The following is a 15,801-nucleotide window of genomic DNA, read 5'->3' as shown; positions in this document are numbered from 1 at the left end:
CAATAAACTGTGGAAAAATTCTGAAAGAGATGGGAATACAAGACCACCTGACCTGCCCTTGAGAAATTTGTATGCAGGTCAGGAAGCAACAGTTAGAACTGGACATGGAACAACAGACTGGTTCCAAATAGGAAAAGGAGTATGTCAAGGCTGTATATTGTCACCCTGCTTATTTAACTTATATGCAGAGTATATCATGAGAAAGACTGGGCTGGAAGAAGCACAAGCTGGAATAAAGATTGCTAGGAGAAATATCAGTAATGTCAGATATGCAGATGACACCACCCTTATGGCAGAAAGTGAAGAGGAACTAAAAAGCCTCTTGATAAAAGTGAAAGTGGAGAGTGAAAAAGTTGGCTTAAAGCTCAACATTCAGAAAACTGGTCCCATCACTTCATGGGAAATAGATGGGGAAACAGTGGAAACAGTGTCAGACTTTATTTTTGGGGGCTCCAAAATCACTACAGATGGTGATTGCAGCCATGAAATTTAAAGATGCTTACTCCTCGGAAGGAAAGTTATGACCAACCTAGATAGCATATTGAAAAGCAGAGATATTGCTTTGCCAACAAAGGTCCATCTAGTCAAGGCTATGGTTTTTCCAGTGGTCATGTATGGATGTGAGAGTTGGACTGTGAAGAAAGCTGAGCGCTGAAGAATTGATGCTTTTGAACTGTGGTGTTGGAGAAGACTCTTGAGAGTCCCTTGGACTGCAAGGAGATCCAACCAGTCCATTCTAAAGGAGATTGGTCCTGGGTGTTTATTGGAAGGACTGATGCTGAGGCTGAAACTCCAGTACTTTGGCCACCTCATGTGAAGAACTGACTCATTGGAAAAGACTTTAATGCTGGGAAGGATTGGGGGCAGGTGGAGCAGGGGACGACAGCAGATGAGATGGCTGGATGGCATCACCGACTCGATGGACATGAGTTTGTGTGAAATTCCAGGAGTTAGTGATGGACAGGGAGACCTGGAGTGCTGTGATTGATGAGGTTGCAAAGAGTCGGACATGATTGAGCCACTAAACTGAACTGAAGTGTTCTAGGTCTTTGATGTGGCATGTGAGCCTTCTCTTTGCAGGGCACGTTCTTTCTAGTTGCAGCAGGAGGGTTTTTAGTTGTCCCAGGTCAGGTGGGAGCTTAGTTCCCTGACCAGCTGCTGCTGCTGCTGCTAAGTCACTTCAGTTGTGTCCGACTCTGTGGGACCCCAGAGATGGCAGCCCACCAGGCTCCCCCGTCCCTGGGATTCTCCAGGCAAGAACACTGGAGTGGGTTGCCATTTTCTTCTCCAATGAATGAAAGTGAAAAGTGAAAGTGAAGTCGCTCAGGCGTGTCCGACTCTTGGCGACCCCATGGACTGCAGCCTACCAGGCTCCTCCGTCCATGGGATTTTCCAGGCAAGAGTACTGGAGTGGGTTGCCATTGCCTTCTCCTCCCTGACCAGAGATTGAACCAATTACCATGCACTGGAGGGCCTATTCTTAACCACTGGACCACCAGGGAAGTCCCCATTTATTTACTTAATCATTTGTTTGTATCAGTATGGACTCAAACATATTACTTTATACTTTGGGTATCATCCAATACTGTTATATATTTTGTCTGTCAGACCGTTTCCAGTTTGGTCATTGGGAGCATCTCACACTTCCCTTTAGAGTTTCAAGGTCCATTTCATCTTGTTTTTGCTAACAAACAGCTCTCCTAGCGTGGAAGTTTGATTTTGACATTGAGAGGGTTTTCAAGTGTAGAATGCCACCTCTGATGGCCCAGCCCTCTGGGCCTTAGAACTCCTGTCCTCAGTGTCCTGTAGGGCTGTGGACCTCAGAGTCTCTGATGTATGAGACAAACCACACAACCTCACAGCTGCTCACTCATGTTTCTGGATAGACTGTGCAGTGCTAGTAGTTCTTGAGACCAGCTTCACTGATGGAAGAGGATGAGACAACCAGAAAGGGCAAGTCTGCACCACTGGGGGTCCAGAATGTTTCCAGGAACTTGTTTCCTTAAGTGTTTGAGAAAAGTTGTGGCATGATTAGAATTTATCAGAATTATCAGTGCTGGAGAATATCCATCTGGTCCCAGGTCCTGTGAGTTCCTTCTTGGGAATGATTGGAGGCCAAGGCTGCTGTCCAGCAGTGCTCAGGGCCTTGTCTAGGGTCTGCAGATGTTAAGATATTTGATGATTCAGGAAGACCCAACTCCCCATTTTTATCTCCAGGACTTAAGCTTTGGATAAAAGGGAGGATTCTGGGTGACTTTTTTTCTACCTGAGGGTGGTGTAGACCTATCCTTGGCCCTCCTGTGATTCTATCTGCTCAGTGTGGGAGAGTGTTGCCTCAGAACCAGGATAGGCTGGGGGAAGGATGACCAGAAAAACAGATGATGGTTGGGGCTGGGCAACAGAGCATTTGGCTCCAAATGAGTCACTTATAAATATCAACTCCACTTGATCTTTGGCAAAGATGCTACCACAAAATCCCCCTGAGCACTGTTCTCAGAACAGGATGGGCTTCCAAGTAAACACCCCAAGGTCCAAGAGAACCACCTTTGCCACAGGTTCTTGGCCACAGGCCCGTGGTCCTCCTGGGAGGGATGTGGGTTGGGCTTGGGGAGCTAGTGGTTTATAATGCCGCAGAAACCCTGCCCTGAGCAGAGGACTCCAGCTGCCGCCATGATGAAGGGAGCACTGCTTGTGCTGACCCTGCTGGTGACCAGAGAGCTGACCTTCAAGACGACTGACGGTAGGAAGGAGATTCCAGATGACCCTTCTGATCCTTGCCCTTTGCCATCTCACTGCATCCTCCACAGTCCTGTCCAAGCCGCTGCTAGGGACAGATTCCGAGGGCAGCTGACACATCAGTGCCCAGGAGCCCTGCAGAAATTCCTTGAGCCTGTCAGTCTTTGAATGTAGAGGGTGGTGTGGAGCTGGAGAGAGCATTAGCTGTGCAAACCCTGGGGAATATTTTGTTGGGGGCATTGGTGCTCATTGGGAGGGAGAAAGAAGGCTGATATACCCAGGGATGGTGGTCAAGGGCAGAGGGGTCTCCAGGGCTCACCCCTCTTGCTGCTCCCTCTGCTGGGAGGTTTTCTGTCTGGGATGTTAAGCAGTCCTGGGAGAGGCCGGGTCTCTGTGGGAGATGATCCTGGAAGCTTTGGAGATGTGGCTTCCTATCAAGTGGTGGAAACAGGAACCTCCTACTCTGGTTATTCTTTGACAAGATGTTTTCTGTCTTTCCTTCAACGGAAGCCTGCCCTGTGTTTTATGGCGGGGTTGCTGCGCTGTTACTTGGAAGCGAAACAGTGTTGAATTCAACGTTTGATTTGGTTGATTCTACTGATGAGGAAAAGGCTGCCTTTGGAAAAGTCCAGGATTGCTTCAATGAGGCGGGATTTGATGCCAAGCTGAAAGTTGTAGAAATCATGGTAATTTACTCTCCTGACCCTGACTCTGCCCTGCCCACTCACATGCATAGTGTGGTATGCCACATGGGAATAGATCATGCAGTCATGGGATATGTGACAGACAAGAGCTATAAGCAAGGAAGCACATAAATCTTTGCTCCACCCTGCAGCACATGTAATATGCGAGGGCAGTCCACGTACACATCCAGCCTCTGTTGTTGCCAAATATGCCCACAGCATGTGAATCAACTCACACACAGAATAGGGTTGCGAGGCCAAGTGTGGTGAGGCAGGTGATTGTTTTTTTCCTCAGTGAGTGGAACTAGCATTGGAGCAGTAGAATTTTACTGTTTGGGAGGAAAGGAAGCTTTCAGTTCACACACATGTAGGAGTCATGTCAGTTCTACTTTAGGAATATTGAAAAGGAGCCCCTGGCTTCCGAGTCTCTTTCCAGCATGGGACTCCCTGGCTTTGTAAGGTTTCATCACCTCCTCTTGTTCCCACTGTGTGGGCCTTGACTCTGGCTCAGAGTCCCATTTCCACTGACATGTCTACAAGCCTGTTTTTCCACTGTGGTGTTTTGGTGCCTGAGGCTCCTGAGCAGGCTTCTCGGTACCTGTGACTGCTCACCTTGGCTAGCAGTATATCTCCTGAAGAACCATTTTCCTTTATACTTCTTGTCAAAAATACTGAGATTTTGGACAGTCTGTCTCAACATTTTTTCCCTCAAATTGTCTGTTCAAAATGAGAGGTTTTTTTGCAAACAGTAATGCACATAATAGGAGCACACAGAGCACATGGGTTTGTTTACAACACCTGCATGCACATTAGTCCACTCAGCACACCTGACAGAAGAGGCTCAGGTGCAGGAGGTATGACCCAAACCCAGGCTCCAGCACCTTACTCCTCCCTCAGGACCCACCCCGGCTGTGCCCTGATGACCCTTATTATCTCCTCCTCTCCCTGGGGTGGCTGGTTGCTAGATTCCATCCTGACGCCTGTGCCTGGGCTATTAGGGAGCCACCCTCCCCCTGGTCCCTGATGGCAGCCTCCTCTCCATTGGTGGGTCTGTGGGCAGAGTTTCTTGCTGGGGAGGGAGCTGAATCCCTGAGGGTATAGCATGTGGTGATGCTGGGTAGACAGGATAGCCCTGCTGCGGGCTCAGGTGTTGTCCCTCCTCCTCCTACTCCCTCCCAGGGTTCCATCGCCTTTGACAAGGATTGCACCGGCTATCAAGTGTCCACGGTTCTGAGCAGTGTTTTTGGAATAGTTCTCAGTGCAGTCTCTTTGGTGAAATAGTCTTTGCCAGTGATGCCTGGTCTGCGCTCCATGTGCCACCCTGTTCTTCTCAACTGAAACTGGAATCCTGACACCTGTCCCACCCATGTGGTCTCTATCAGGCTTACTCTAATAAAATCACTGCAGCATTGCTTAGTGTGCCCAGTGTCTGTCTGCTGTGGGGAGGATGTGAAGCAGGAGGTCTTGGGTGATGGTGAGAATGACCCATGTGGTTACTGTGGGGAGTATGGGGACTGGGATCAGACAGAACAAGGTAAACCTAGGCCCTGTCCTGACAAACTGTGGAACCATGGGCAGGTTTATTGTAACTTTCTCAAGTCATTCTGTCATCTGCTAAATAGGGGCTGTGTATGAAGATTAAGCGAAAGAAGATATAGGTAACCCTTGCCATCACAGGCCTGGAAGGATATAGCTGTTGTTTGTGGCCATAGATAGCATATCTCACTCTGGTCTTTAGCACGGTGGCAGAGCCTCCAGTCCTTTAAGTGTCCTTTCAGTTACTGGTGAGTGACTCAGGAGATGCCCTGAGCAAGCTTGTGACAGGTCCCCACTTCCTCCCAGTGGCATTCACCATTTTCTAATTGTTAGGTGGGTGACTTTTGAGGAGCCAGACCTTTTGTTTTCAGGGACACTGTTGTTTCTGGGTTCTGCCACGGGGACCAGGACCTCCAGGAAGTCTTGGACCAGGAGGAAGGAAGTGGATGGAAGAAGCTACCCAAGCGGGAATGTTGTTTCCATGGAAACACCTCATGCTGTGAAGTGTGAATTACTGGATGTGCCACATGAGTGAGTGTCCCGAATGCCCCAGCCTAGTTCTAGGAGCATGAAATAGGCAGCTGCATTACCAGTAGGACATTTGTGAAGATACAAGGAAAGGACTAGGTTTTATCCTAGCATCTAGGCCTTTGTCAGATTACTCTTAGCATGACCCACAAAAAGAGTGGCACTACTGGTAAAATGTCTCTACCTTCTGGCCAAGCAGGTCACATTCTGGGAGCTGAAGTTTGGATTTGGAGTAAACGGTGAGGGCCTTGAGTCCTGGCTCTTCTTTGACGTGCTACCTGAATTTAGGCCTTTAAATTCACTTTTGTTCTGTCTGCAATTTGATTTTACATATACCAAGGGCTGGATGTCTGCCAGACACTTAATAAAGTGTCCAGGTCATACTAAAGAGGTCTAAAATGTTGTTGAAAAGTATAAAGTAAAAACTGAACAGATTCAGGACTAAATTGTATTCTTGTATGAGATGAACTGATATCTAAAATTTCAGATATTCCCAAATATGTCTAAAACAATCCTTGTTATAATGAAGGTAACTTAATGTTGGCCCAGCAAACTGAATTCTTGAAGTCAACCAAAAAATTTGAGATCAATAGGAACTGTAAGAAGGGTTGTTCTCACCAGGTATTACAACAGAAGTATGAGTCTCCATAAATAATCCAGTTGTAGTCAAGGATACAACAAGGATCCAAGGATAAATAGATGGTCATTGTGAGAGAAGAGAAAACCCATTATAGAGTCACAGATGGTTTAAAATATAATAAGAACAGTTTATTGAATCTTGAAGAAGGAATGGATTAAAAAAAAAAAAAGGGTGTTGAGGAAAATGAGCAAACATTAAAACAATCTAGATGGATCTGCAAAGCTGTTTCCTGTGGATTTACGTGGAGTAATGATTTAATTGTCATAATTCTAATGTTTAATTATTCATTTGTCACAGGTCACTTCTCCTCCACCCTCCAGTTTCTCTTTCAATTTGACTTTCATGACATCACAGTTTCTTGTTTTCCTCCTGTTTTACTGGAAGATCCTTCTCAGGTTCTCAAGGCTGTATCCTATATCATGGATCATCCTCTTTCCATCTCTTTTCTTTCTCATGTATGTTCACTTTCTCAGTGATACCATCCCGCTTCATCTTCACCTCATAAGTTTCATATTAAAATCTCCAAGCCCTTTACTAAAACATTGCAAAACACAGAATTGACCCTTAGTAAGCATTCATTAAATTAATGGATACTTTTTAAAGAAAGCTCTACAATTTTCTTGGGGGATAAATATCCACAAAATTTAAATAAACCAGTGGACACTTCAAGGGGAATTTTCCATGGAATAGGAATGTCATTTCCCCTTACAAATAGCCACAAGTTTAATGTAATCTCAATGAATATAACAAGAGCATTTTTTGAAAGGCATTTTATTCTTATCAAATTGATCTTAACCATTATCTTATGATCAAGAAATCTCCTTCCTAGGTTTACAATCAAAAGAAATGAAAATTTGTTTTCTCATAAAACCTGCTCACTGATGTTTATGGCCCCTTTTTTCAGATCAGTTTATCAAAACTAGAAAACTCCCTAAGTGTCCTTCAGCTGGTGAATAGATAAACAAAGCATGCCGCATTCCTACAATTGAATCTATGTAACAATTTAAAGGAAGAAACAAAAAACCAATGTAAATGATTTATTATTGCATTTATCAGTAATTTATTCTTATTTATGAGTAATGTTCCATTGTATTGGTATAGAATTTGTTTATCCACCCACATAGTGAGGGCTACTGGAGTTGCTTTTCAATTTTGAGTGTTATAAATAAAGCTGCTATGAATATCTGTGTATATTTTAAAAAATAGGAAAAACCTGCTGACACATGCAACAATGTGAATGAATCTCAAATATATTATGATCAGTAAGAGATTTGGAACAAAGCGACTACAATCAAGAGCTTCCCTGGTGGCCCAGTGACTGGGACTCCATGCTCCCAATCCAGGGACCCAGGTTGAATCTCTGATCAGGGAACTAGATCCCACACATGCAGTGAAGATCCCGCATACTCCAGTTAAGACGTGGCACAGCCAAATAATAAATAAGTAAACATTAATGAACAAGACTGTGGTCATAAGGTTTATTTATATGATATTTATTCTATTTGGGAAAATAAGAATAGCTGTAAAAATGTCAAGTAATTAGGGGTAATAAACCCAGGAGATGCTGAAATGTGCACCCTTATATCTTGGGCAGATGAATGGGCTATTAAAGGAAGACCAGAAATAGTCATTATGGGTTTTATGAAATCTAAGTAATCATGGATTTTATGATCTAAGTCATCATGGATTTTACGGATTTTATGAAAAAGGTAATTTGCCAATCAATGAGGAAATTTGTGTTACTTCATAGATGAAATGGTAGTGGACAAACTAATTGAATATGTGGGGAAATAAAAGTGTTGCATCTGTCTCACAGCCATCTCCAAAATTAATTTCAGATAAGTTAAATATTTACACACTCAAAGACTGGGATAGAAAATGTCATAAAATCCTTAGAAAATATTATGGAAGTCTATATTTTTTAACTTCAGGGTAAGGAAGACCTTTCTAAAGATGAAATGAAACCAGAGTAATAATTTTGACTGCATTAGAAATAAAATGTTCTGTATATTACCATATGTGAAGTAGATCGCCAGTCCAGGTTCGATGCATGAGAGAGGGTGTTCAGGGCTGGTGCTCTGGGAGGACCCTGAGGGATGGGATGGGGAGAGACATGGGAGGAGGGGTTCAGGATGGGGGACACACGTACACCCATGGCTGATTCATGTCAGTGTATGGCAAAAACCACTACAATATTGTAAAGTAATGAGCCTCCAATTAAAATAATTGACAAAAAAAAAAAAAAGAAATGAAAAATTATTAAAAATAAAAAGCACAGTCATATTAAATAAATAAATGTTATTGCATGGCAAAATGTACCATATCTAACTTTTCAGGACATCAGTCAAATGTTATTTCATTGATGTCTTCTTCTTATTTTTATGTTTGGCTTTTCTGGGTCTTCATTACTGTATGGGCATTTTTCTAGTTCTGGTGAGTGGGCTTCCCATTGCCGTAGCTTCTCTTGTGCCAGAGCACAGACTCCAGGCCTGTGGGCTTCAGTCTTTGCAGCACATGGGCTCAGTAGTTAGGGCGGCTGAAATCTAGAGCATAGGCTTGGTAGTTGTGGTGCACAGGTTTTGTTGTTCCATGGCACATAGGGTCTTCTCGGACCAGGGATAGATTGAACCGTGTCTCCTGCATTGGCAGGTGGATTCTTTACCACTGAGCCACCAGGGAAGCCCCTCATTGATGAGTTTGTCAATTCTGTTTAAATTATGACAAGTCTACCCCTTCCTCTGTCCTCTATCGCCCGTCTTCTTTCCCTGATTTCTTGTCTAATGTGCTATGTATTTACCAGGTGTAGGGAAAGAGAAAATTAGCCAAGACGGCATGGTCAGGCTCTCTTGCCCCACACCCTCTTGCTCTTGCCCCACGTTTTATAAAGAATGATTATGAAACAGCTAATATTGCTTATACTACTATGCATGTACATCACGAGGTACTCAGTTGGCCAGGGCTACTTTTGTTCTGTAAGCATATATAAACTTCACCTGATAAAGCTCTGGAGATTGTGTTGTGTTATGCCCACTTGGTGGCTACGTTAGGTGGTAGTGAAGCTGCATTATGGCTGTGTCCACGGGGTTCACGAGAGGAGAGAACACAGCATGTCTGCCGCTGCTACGGCTGCCATTGCCAGCCCAGAGAGAATAAACGTGTCTGCAGATCATACAGCTCTTCAAGTTTTCTTCCAGCTTCCCCTCTGATGCCTTGCCTACCCTGGGTTCAACGAACAGTGTGCACAGTGAGGTACAGATCAGCAAGACACCAGGCTTTCTTGTTTGTTATTTTTCAACAAGCATCAGGCATAAGCTGCATACGTAAAGAAGTTTTAGTCATTAAAGAAATATTCTCCATTTGGAAATTATCTGTCATCTGTCTTCTATGTATGTATTATCCCTTCTTTTCTAAGCCAAATTCCAGAATGTTCTTTGCTTACTCCAGTGTGAAATATCTAATTAAAACAATGCCTTTCCCATGCTGATAGTCAATGGAATATCCTAAGACAGTAAGACCAAATATATACATACATATATATATATATATATATATATATATTACTGACTCAGCAGGAAGTGGATTTATGAAACAACTAAACCTGGCGAAAATATAGGGAAGAATGATGTCCGTAAATTGAACTTCAGGTAGCACAGGAGAGTGGTCACTGAGAGGGGTGGAAAAAGTTGCACTCTATGATTGCCCACCTTTACTGCCTGTACAGAGTGCCCAGATTGCCCTGCAGGAGGCAGGAATTCAAGGAGGGAAAAGAGCAATCTCTCTGAGTTCATGAGAATGAGTTGGGAGTCCAAGATGGTCAGTGTGGTGACATTTTCAGGAGAGAATACTGAAGAAGAGAGAGTTGCACAGAAATAGGACTCCTGGGTTCTACAACAAGTCTCCATCCTATTCACTGAATACTCCCCAATGTGTGCATGTGAAAAAACTGCCCAAAATGAGGAAATAACAACCTGAAACGAGCAGAAGAAATAATACCAAGAATTTATACAAATCTGAAAATAATTTGTATTTCTAACAGCCTTTTTGTAGGAGTACTATGGTTATTCATGGATGTCAAGTCGTTTATTCAGGAAGGTATCTCGGCAGTGGCATAAAGTTTACCTTACATATGGATGCTTTTGTGTCATCTTAACAATGCTTAAATGGCTTCCCTTGTGTCTCAGCGGGAAAGAACCCACCTGCTAACGCAGGAGACATGGGTTCGATCCCAGGTTAGGAAGATACCCTGGAGAGGGAAATAACAACGACTTCAGTATTTTTGCCTTGGAAATCCCATGGACAGAGGAGCCTGGCTGGCTACAGTTTATGGAGTCACAAGAGTCAGGCATGACTGCGTGACTGAAAACAGCAACAACAGTACTTAAAAGAAGCTGCAAATGGATCTAGATATTTCAAAATAAAAGAAACATGGCTAAAAATATCTATAGAATTATAAAGGTATCTAGCAAATAAAAGTTTAAATTTTAGAATATTTGAAATCCAAAAAGTTAGTAGCAGGCATGTAAAGCAGCAGAAAAATATGAACTTTTACAGAAGTAATCAATATAAATGAATCAGTATAAAGAAGTCATTAATATAACCAACTGAAGAATAGCATCAGTATAAACCATTGAAGAAGAAATCAATGTAAACAAACCCAGAATATTAGATAAAATATTAAAGGTTATTAAAAATTGTATTCCAAATGTTTAAGAAGGGAGAGTATGGACATGTAAGCTAGAAGCATAAATATATTTTGTAAAAACTCAAAGTAAACTTGAATAGATAAGAAGTATATTTCACTGAATGGAATTAACAATGGATTAGTAATTGTAAAAGAAGAAAATATTAATGACTTTGAAATAGACAATGGCAGAAACTATCCAGTTAAAAACAGAAATGGTTGAAAAATGATAAAAAGCAGATCAATGAACTGTAAGACAAACCTGGGGGAGGGGAAATACATGATTCATTCAAATATCTTAGGGAGTAATGGTCAAAGTCTGCCTATGTTTGATGAAAAGTATAAACCTATAGATATACAACTCTTGGTTAATTTTAAGCATAAGAAACAGGAATAAAACTGCACTTAGCACACTTTAATCAGATTTCTTGAATGTAGTGATAAAATAGAAATCTGGAAAGCAGCCAGAGAAACAGACAAAGATAAGAGGACAGCACACTTCTCTTAGGAAACAATGTGATTTAGTGAAGTATTGAAAATACTAAAAGAAAAATATTGAGAATCTCTAATTATCGGCCTGGTGAAACTAGTTTTTAAAAATAAAGGAAAAATAGGAGGAGGAGCTAAGATGGCGGAGGAGTAGGATGGGGAGAACACTTTCTCCCCCACAAATTCATCAAAAGAACATTTAAACGCCGAGTAAATTCCACAAAACAACTTCTGAATGCCGGCAGAGGACATCAGGCACCCAGAAAAGCAACCCAAGTCTTCGAAAGGAGGTAGGAAAAAATATAAAAGACAAAAAAAGGGACAAAAGAGGGAGTGACGGAGTTCCGTTCCAGGAAGGGAGTCTTAAAAAGAGAGAAGTTTCCAAACACCAGGAAACCTTCTCACTGCCGAATCTGTGCCAAGCCTTGGAAGCACAGAGGGCAACATAACAGGGAGGAAAAATAAATAAACAATTAAAACCCGCACATTGCAAGCCCTATGGTAACTCCCCCAGCGGAGAAGCAGTGCAGACGCCTGCATCTGCCATTAGCAAGCGGGGGCTGGGCAGGGAAGCGCGGCGCAGGCTGCATCGCAAGAATCTGGCCTGAATACCCCGAGCGCTATCTGAGCGAAATAATTTGGGCTAGCAAACCAGACTGTGGGATATCTACCACGCGAAAAGCCAGCCGTAACCTATGACACCGCCAGGCCCGCACACGGAGCAAAGGGCTGAACAGAGATAGCCGGCAGCAGACCATCCCCCTCTGGTGATAGGCAGCCAGAGCTGGAAGGGGACAATCACAGCCCCAGAGAGACATTATCTATAAAACTGTAAGCAGGCTTCTTTGCTAACTAAAACTTCTTGGGGGTTTGGATGGTCAACATCTGCCTGAGAAGGTGTGCCAGTGCACACCTAGAAAACTGAGCGGTGGGGAGGCGATAAGTCGCAGCAATCGCGAGCGCAAAACACCTCATCACCTGAGCTGCTCGGATCTGGGAAGGGCACAAAACGCAGGCCCAACCGAGAGTCTGCGCCTCTGAGGACTACCCAAGTGCCTGAACCTGAGCGGCTTGGACCTGGGAAGTACAGGCAGCCCAGGGCCGCCGCGGATGGTTCCCGGTGGAGCAACCTAGAGCCTGAGCAGTGTGGGCAGAACGACTACACGTGCCGTGAACAGGGGGCAGACCCAGTGTGGCTGAGGCACTGAGAGCACACGCCAGTGTTATTTGTTTGCAGCATCCCTCCCTCCCTCCCCCCAGCACGACTGAACAAGTGAGCCTAAAAATAAAATAAATAAAAGCGTCCTCCACCATCCCCTTTGTGTCAGGGCGGAAACCAGACACTGAAGAGACCAGCAAACAGAAGAAGCTATAACAGAGGGAACCGTCTTGGAAGCTACAGGCAATAGATTAAAACCCTGTGGTTACTACCAACTACATAGGAAGGGGCCTATAGATCTTGAGAAATATAAGTCGGACCAAGGAACTAGCCAAAAATGAACTGAACCCACAATACTCACAACAAAACTGGAGAAAGTCCTAGATATATTTTTACTATTTGTATGATCATTCTTTCTTTCTTTTTTTTTAAATTATTTTTTTAATTAAAAAAATTTAAGTCCTCTATTATTCCTTTAATTTCCACTTTTATAACCGATTACTTTGCAAAAAAAAAAAAAACCTATTTTTTTTAAAGCAAACTTCATATATATATATTTTATAGTTTTTTTACCTTTTTTTTCCTTCTTTTCTTTAACATTGTATTTTTAAAATTCCAAAGTCTACTCTAGATTTTTAATTTTAGCTTTTTAGTATTTGTTATCAATTTTGTACCTATAGTTTTTTTTTTTTTTATAATTTTGTGACCCCTTTTTTTTTTTTTTTTCTTTTTCTCTGTTTCTTTCTCTTCTTCTTTTAAATAACATTGTATATCTGAAATTCCAAACTCTACTCTAGATTTTTAATTTATGCTTTTTGGTATTTGTTATCAATTTTGTACCTGTATTTTTTTTATAATTTATGCGACTTTGTTTGTTCTTGTTTGTTTGTTTTTCTCTCTCTTTCTTTCTCTTCTTCTTTTTTTAACATTGTATTTTTGAAATTCCAAACTCTACTCTAGATTTTTAACTTTTGCTTTTTGGTATTAGTTAACAATTTTGTACCTATATTTTCTTTATAATTTTCGTGACCTTGTTTGTTTTTGTTTGTTCATTTTTTCTCTCTTTCTTTTCCTTCTTCTTTTCTTTAACATCGTATTTTTGAAATTCCAAACTCTACTCTAGATTTTTAATTTTTGCTTTTATGTATTTGTTACCAATTTTGTACCTTTAAGAACCCAATCTTCAGTACCCATTTTTCACTAGGAAGCGAGATTACTGGCTTAACTGCTCTCTCTCCCTTTGGACTCTCCTTTTTCTCCACCAGGTCGCCTGTGTCTCCTCCCTAACCCCTCTCTACTCTACCCAACTCTGTGAATTTCTGTGTGTTCCAGAGAGTGGAGAACACTTAGGGAACTGATTACTGGCTGGATCTGTCTCCCTCCTTTTCATTCCCCCCATTTATCCTCCTGGCCACCTCTGCCACCTTCCTCCTTCTTCTCTTCTCTCTATAACCCTGTGAACAACTCTGAGCGGTCCAGTTATGGAGTGCACATAAGGAAGAGATTACTAAATAGCCCACTCTCTCCTCTATTGATTCCACCTCACCTCATTCGGGTCACCTCTAACTCCCTCCTCACTCTTCTCTTCTCCATATAATGCTGTAAACCTCTCTGGGCGAAACAAGTTTCAGGGCAAGACATACCAAGCAAATTCTCCAGCAGCAAGGAACACAGCCCTGAGCTCCAAGATACAGGCAGCCCAAAGTCACCCCAAAACCATAGACATCCCATAACTCATTACTAGACATTTCATTGCACTCCAGAGAGAAGAAATACAGCTCCACCCACCAGAACACCGACACAAGCTTCCCTAACCAAGAAACCTTGACAAGCCACCTGTACAAACCCACACAGAGCGAGGAAATGCCACAATAAAGAGAACTCCACAAACTGCCAGAATACAGAAAGGACACCCCAAACTCAGCAATTTAAACAAGATAAAGAGACAGAGGAATATCCAGCAGATAAAGGAACAGGATAAATGCCCACCAAACCAAACAAAAGAGGAAGAGATAGGGAATCTACCTGATAAAGAATTCCAAATAATGATAGTGAAATTGATCCAAAATCTTGAAATCAAAATGGAATCACAGATAAATAGCTTGGAGACTAAGATTGAGAAGATGCAAGAAAGGTTTAACAAGGATTTAGAAGAAATAAAAGAGAGTCAATATAAAATGAATAGTGCAATAAATGAAATTAAAAACACTCTGGAGGCAACAAATAGTAGAATAACAGAGGCAGAAGATAGGATTAGTGAATTAGAAGGTAGAATGGTAGAAATAAATGAATCAGAGAGGATAAAAGAAAAATGAACTAAAAGAAATGAGGACAATCTCAGAGACCTCCAGGACAATATTAAACGCTACAAGATTCGAATCATAGGGGTCCCAGAAGAAGAAGACAAAAAGAAAGACCATGAGAAAATACTTGAGGAGATAATAGTTGAAAATTTCCCTAAAATGGGGAAGGAAATGATCACCCAAGTCCAAGAAACCCAGAGAGTCCCAAACAGGATAAACCCAAGGCAAAACACCCCAAGACACATATTAATCAAATTAACAAAGATCAAACACAAAGAACAAATATTAAAAGCCTCAAGGGAAAAACAACAAATAACACGCAAGGGAATTCCCATAAGGATAACAGAAACTCTCCAAGCCAGGAGGGAATGGCAAAACATACTTAAAGTGATGAAAGAAAATAACCTACAGCCCAGATTATTGTGCCCAGCAAGGATCTCATTCAAATATGAAGGAGAAATCAAAAGCTTCTCAGACAAGCAAAAGCTGAGAGAATTCAGCACCACCAAACCAGCTCTCCAACAAATACTAAAGGATATTCTCTAGACAGGAAACACAAAAACAGTGTATAAACTCGAACCCAAAACAATAAAGTAAATGGCAACGGGATCAGTAATTACCTTAAACGTAAATGGGTTGAATGCCCCAACCAAAAGACAAAGACTGGCTGAATGGATACAAAAACAAGACCACTACATATGTTGTCTACAAGAGACCCACCTCAAAACAGGGGACACATACAGACTGAAAGTGAAGGGCTGGATAAAGATTTTCCATGAAAATAGGGACCAAAAGAAAGCAGGAGTAGCAATACTTATATCAGATAAAATAGACTTTAAAACAAAGATTGTGAAAAGAGACAAAGATGGTCACTACCTAATGATCAAAGGATCAATCCAAGAAGAAGATACAACAATTATAAATATATATGCACCCAACACGGGAGCACCGCAATATGTAAGACAAATGCTAACAAGTATGAAAGGAGAAATTAACAATAACACAATAATAGTGGTAGACTTTAATACCCCACTCACACCTATGGA

General features: G+C 42.0%; 1 protein-coding gene across 1 annotated transcript; it reads left to right on the top strand.

Annotated features, from left to right (window-relative positions):
- Positions 1–2,670: 2,670 nt before the first annotated feature.
- LOC102274457 (secretoglobin family 2B member 2) lies at positions 2,671–4,700 on the top strand. The gene is made up of 3 exons (XM_005911300.2): positions 2,671–2,740; positions 3,247–3,422; positions 4,599–4,700. The coding sequence occupies exons 1-3, from the start codon at positions 2,671–2,673 to the stop codon at positions 4,698–4,700; spliced, it is 348 nt and encodes a 115-aa protein (XP_005911362.1).
- Positions 4,701–15,801: the final 11,101 nt, after the last annotated feature.

Source organism: Bos mutus, chromosome 18, assembly GCF_027580195.1.
Source record: "Bos mutus isolate GX-2022 chromosome 18, NWIPB_WYAK_1.1, whole genome shotgun sequence".
In the NCBI taxonomy this organism is placed as follows: Eukaryota; Metazoa; Chordata; class Mammalia; order Artiodactyla; family Bovidae; genus Bos; species Bos mutus.
The sequence above is the reverse complement of the archived record's forward strand: the minus strand, read 5'-3'. Positions and strand labels throughout refer to the sequence as shown.